We start from the raw sequence: 4,997 nt of genomic DNA, 5'->3' as shown, positions 1-4,997 counted from the left end.
ATACATCGTTGGCCAGTTTGGGTCGGGTGCCCTGGCTGGGCATGAGAAGCTGAAAAATCTTTGACTATAGTCTAAACACTACTGAGCAACAACTGAAAACATCGGTGTTATCAACATTCTTCTCATACTGAACTCAAAACATAGCACTGTACCAGCTACTAGGAAGACAGTTAAGTCTATCCCAGCTGAAACCAGGACAGCTGCAGAAAATTCTTCTGTCCTATGCTATATTTAGAACCAATGGAGAAGATTCATAAGCTCCACTCTGAAAAACATTCCAATTAAAAAAAAAAATAGAAAAAAGCAGGCGCAAAAAAAGCAGGCTCTTCACTCATTCCTTCCTCCAAAAGACTGTACCCTTCACTTCCTATCACTCACTGCTCTTACCATGTTTTTTTGGGGGGGTTATGCCTGTTTGCTTTTAAATAACTGCTTGCCTCGACCCCCCTGCAGGAATCCTGGTGATAGGAGAGTGCGAATGTCACTATCAGATTCTGAACAGATGACCTGAATCACTATCACCAACTGCTACAAAATAGAAATTGGTGTCTAGGCTTAAATAAGAGAATCCACCCATGCCTGAAGTTTCAGAATGAGAAATTACCTATTTCAGTCCTCCTTCCTTTTCTCAGTCTCTCAGTTTTTTTGCTTTAGCTGCCCACAGATCAACTCAAGGATCAAAAATTATTCTCTCTTGTAATCTTTTTCTCTAAAACCCCTTTTGGATTTCATTCTGATCCTCTTCTGCCTACTTCTACTCACTCAGGATATTTACGTATGTAACATCTTGCTTTGCTCTACATAGCTCTTGCTATCCACTATGCCAAAGCAGAGAGCAAACCAACCCAACTTAATCTGACAACAGTAGAGGAGTTTATTCTAGTGGACTATGGCATTTGAGCACACAGTTGAACAAACTCACAGTTTTGCTTTTTCTAGTATGAGATTTTAAAAGGTATTCTCTCCTCAGGAGCTTTGAAGCTGCTCATCTCTGATTATGTACAGGAAAGAGACAAACCAGCGATTTATCTATGTCATTTCTAGAGGAATCTTGCCTATTTGTCCACAAAATTCAACTATCAAGACAGAGCAAAACTAGAAGATAGTTTGAAGGAAGTGGACTGCAGGTCCTGCACAGTACCTCCCCTCATTCTGAGTGAGCTTGGCAGTGCTAATATAGGTTCTCATTTGCAAGAGAGCCATTTATGAAATTAATCACATACAGTATCTTCATTGGAAAAAAAAAAACAAAATAGTAACTGTGGGATAATAAAACTGATGGGGAAACGTGTGTGCTTCCTGATAAGCCTGTGAGCCCTACCTTGAACACTGAGTAATTATACACAATGTAATTTGACCAAGTGAAGATATATGCAACATTGCTTTCTGTCACTTTCTTCTGATCAAAGCAAGATAGAGGACACACAGTACTCAAGTGTAGACAAAGGGAGTGAAAAGAAGAAAGAGAATTGCCTGACAGTATACACATGGAGTCTCACCTTTAAAAAATTTTAAAAGCAGGGGAAGGCACCGTATTTACAGACAGCAATGTTCCTTGCTGTAAACACGCTAGCACAAACACCATAAAGCATCATAGTAGCCACCAATTATTTCAGAAAACTTCTTCTGACAAACAAAACCTCATATTTAAGTTATCCTGAAAATCACATGGGGGAAATCCACAAAAGTTCCACTGCAGCTCTGGTGAACAAGCTGGTATTTGATGTCTAAGCAACGACCTCCTGAATGCTAGCAAATGACAAAGCATGCAAACAGACTGGAGCCAGACTTTATCTCTCACTAAGAAGTGAAGTAGTTGTAACTATGCATTTACATTACCTGGTTTAAATGAATAAATTAAATAAATCAGCCTGCTTGCTTTCAGCAGTGAAGACACTGGCAATGCACTAACATGAGCACAATATACAGATAGTTTCTTTATTTCAGCTTACAAAAGTAACAAAATGGCATCCTAATTGCTCTGATCCATACAAGGTCTTGCACAGCAGCCTTCTTCATAGATGGTCTATGATAATTAATATAACATTTTAAGTCCCAGGATTTATGATTTCAAGTCACCAGTCAATGTCCCGGTCTTTCTGAACTAAAGGTGACCTCAAAGTTATATGCACAATCTATACTACCAATCAGCAGACTGAAATATGTATTTCAAATTAAAACCAGTTAAGAAAATATATTTGTTAAAAAAAAAAAAATGTCCAAAGCTGTAGCTAGAAACTATTTCTCTGAAGCATTATAGATTTTGTCTGAAGCGATGACACCTTTTTTTAGGACTGCTAGTAGTCTATAGGTAGTAGTGCTGAGCAAGTGCTGAACATATGACTTTGTACCCAAATAGGATGCAGGAACTCATCTTAAGTCTAAAAGGAAAACTTATGTGGGAAAATTCAGTGACTCTTACAAACCAGTATTCTTCTATAGATTTGCAATGACTAGAAAGAGCAACAGGTATGGCTACACATCCTGATAGGTGCCATACAGAATTTCTGAATCTCAGAAAACAATCTTCCCAAAAGGTAGGTAAATGTATGAAGTATATGTTTCCACAGCTACCCCAAAATCATAGTAGAATCATAGAATCATTTAGGTTGAAAAAGATCTTTAAGATCATCAAGTCCAACCGTTAATCTAACACTGCCAAGTCCACCACTAAACCATGTCCCTCAGTGCCACATCTACACGTCTTTTCAAAACCTCCAGGGATGGTGACTCCACCACTTCCCTGGGCAGCCTGTTCCAATGCCTGACAACCCTTTCAGTAAAGAAATTTTTCCTAATATCCAGTCTAAACCTCCTCTGGCACAACTTGAAGCCATTTCCTCTTGTCCTAGCGCTTGTTACTTGGGAGAAGAGACTGATGCCCATCTCACTACAACCTCCCTTCAGGTAGTTGCAGAGAGTGATAAGGTCTCCCCTCAGCCTCCTTTTCTCCATGCTAAACAACCCCAGTTCCCTCAGCCGCTCCTCGCAGGACCTGTGCTCTAGACCCTTCACCAACTTCGTTGCTCTTCTTTGGACACACTCAATGTTCAGGCTTACACAACTCATGCATTTTACTAAGTGACTAAAACCTGGATGTAGGTCAAAGTAAACTAGAGCAAGAAAGGAAAAGTAAGTATAACTTACCTCCCGTTAACTGTAGTATACTTGATCACATCTCCTGGCAGGACCACTGACAGTTCAATATCTTTATCGATTACATTCTCTTTCTGTTCCATGATGAGGTTGGCTGATTCTGTGTCATCAAACAGAGAAACACCACTGGGTTTTGCTTCAGATGGAGGAGGCGGTGCTTTAGATTTTCTTCTGAAATAAATGGACAAAAATTAAAAGTCAAGTAGGTATTTATACATATGATTCCATACTGGCAAACTAACAAGTCTCAGAACAGGAATGAACCACACTTAATTCTTTTCACTTGGACTGTGTTAAGTGATATGTGCAAGGAAGGGATGAGAGAATATTTTAAATATACAATCAGTGGTGACAGAAGATACAACTGGCTAAAGTATCTATCATATTAAAAAAAAGCGCGCAATAAACATCAAGCCCAAAACAAAAAAGTTTTTTTAATATACATTAAAAAAAGTAAATTAATTACTTTTTTTTTTCCTTTGGGTTATGCAAAGGACCCTATTTGTGCATTCTCCATACAGATTTACTGGAATAGTATAAACAGAAATACTATCCAATGCAGTACGAAGCCAAATTGCATTGACAGTATGTTTAATATATAGGATAGATTGGTGAGGGAATAATCACACTTTTCCTCCCCAGATTTTTCTTTTGATTATTAAAATAATTCAAACAACTCCTACCAGCTCTAATCTATTTAATTCTATACAGTAATAAAATAGCAGTATAACCAATACTATGTCATAATATTTCTTGACATTTCAGTCACAATATATTTTCATATTTCCCCCTCAAAATATGCTGGTTTCCTGTTTTATTTTCTCGCTATCCTTTCCCATCAAGAGTATAAGCCAGTGTATTCTTAAATGCAAAGAGCAATCACTAAATAGGTTTCACTTATTTCACTTAAAAAAAAAATCCAAAATGGTATAAAAGAAAAATGCTCTACATCTCTTAATATATTTACATTACAGTAAATTCTGAAGGCAGGACTCTCCTGTCCTACAACATATAGTCCACCATCCCCTTTTATTCAAATAACTTTCCACAGCTCACCAGAATTTTCATAAGGAAAACATACTATTATTAAGAATTTCACCATTAGAAACAAAGCCAAAACACACTGTGGAGACACGCTACCTCATGAGAACTTTTAAATTTCTTATAAACATTCTTTTAAAAAGCTTGAATGGAGTCACATTCACAGAAAACTAAAATACATTTCAAACATAATACACAAAGGTTCCAAAAATATGCTTGCAATTTAGATTCTGGAGCTGTACCAAAGTATTTTTTTACTTTAAATGTAACCAAAGAAATTAACTTCTGTAATTGTCCTACAGAATTAAACCAAAGATCTAGCATACAAGAATTAGAAAGACATATCTTCCTTGGGAAAGAAAAGTTTAAAGTCACTCACAGTGAAGAGCAAACAAGGTCCAGAGCAGCATTGCAAAAGACTGCGTAATGAGGCTTCACATGACCATCTGTTGCTGAAAGTGCTTAGAGTTTTGAACTTCAGAACTCTGTGCTGAATAATTAACTATTCACAGCCTCTCAGAGCTAATCGGGAATACTCACAGACCTCCAAACACACCAAATGAGGATCTGCCATCAGAATTCATACCTCCTCTCCGTTAATGTTTTAAATTATTTTCAGTGTACTCTACATACAATCCAAGACGTGTGGCATTAACTGCAAATTTAACTTTCGTCTCTACAGCAGCTTGCCTGGGTTGTTTCTGGGTTATGCGAACATTGCAAAAATGTATGAATCAAACTTCTTTTTACTCCTCCCCAACTTGTTGGGGGGGGGGGGGGGGGTGGTGAAGTTTATTTTT

General features: G+C 37.6%; 1 protein-coding gene across 1 annotated transcript in view; it reads right to left on the bottom strand.

Moving 5' to 3' along the window:
- COBLL1 (cordon-bleu WH2 repeat protein-like 1) overlaps nt 1–4,629 on the bottom strand; it is a 39,429-nt gene extending 34,800 nt beyond the window's left edge. The window contains exons 1-2 of the mRNA XM_010567519.1: nt 4,577–4,629; nt 3,148–3,327 (exon numbers count right to left, since the gene is read on the bottom strand). Coding sequence (XP_010565821.1) covers nt 3,148–3,239 — 92 coding nt within the window. The 5' untranslated portion in view covers nt 3,240–3,327; nt 4,577–4,629. The remainder of the gene's footprint in view (nt 1–3,147; nt 3,328–4,576) is intronic.
- Nucleotides 4,630–4,997: the final 368 nt, after the last annotated feature.

This window comes from Haliaeetus leucocephalus, unplaced genomic scaffold (assembly GCF_000737465.1).
Source record: "Haliaeetus leucocephalus isolate CR32 unplaced genomic scaffold, Haliaeetus_leucocephalus-4.0 Scaffold1, whole genome shotgun sequence".
Classification (NCBI taxonomy): Eukaryota; Metazoa; Chordata; class Aves; order Accipitriformes; family Accipitridae; genus Haliaeetus; species Haliaeetus leucocephalus.
This window is presented reverse-complemented; position numbering and strand designations above follow the sequence as displayed.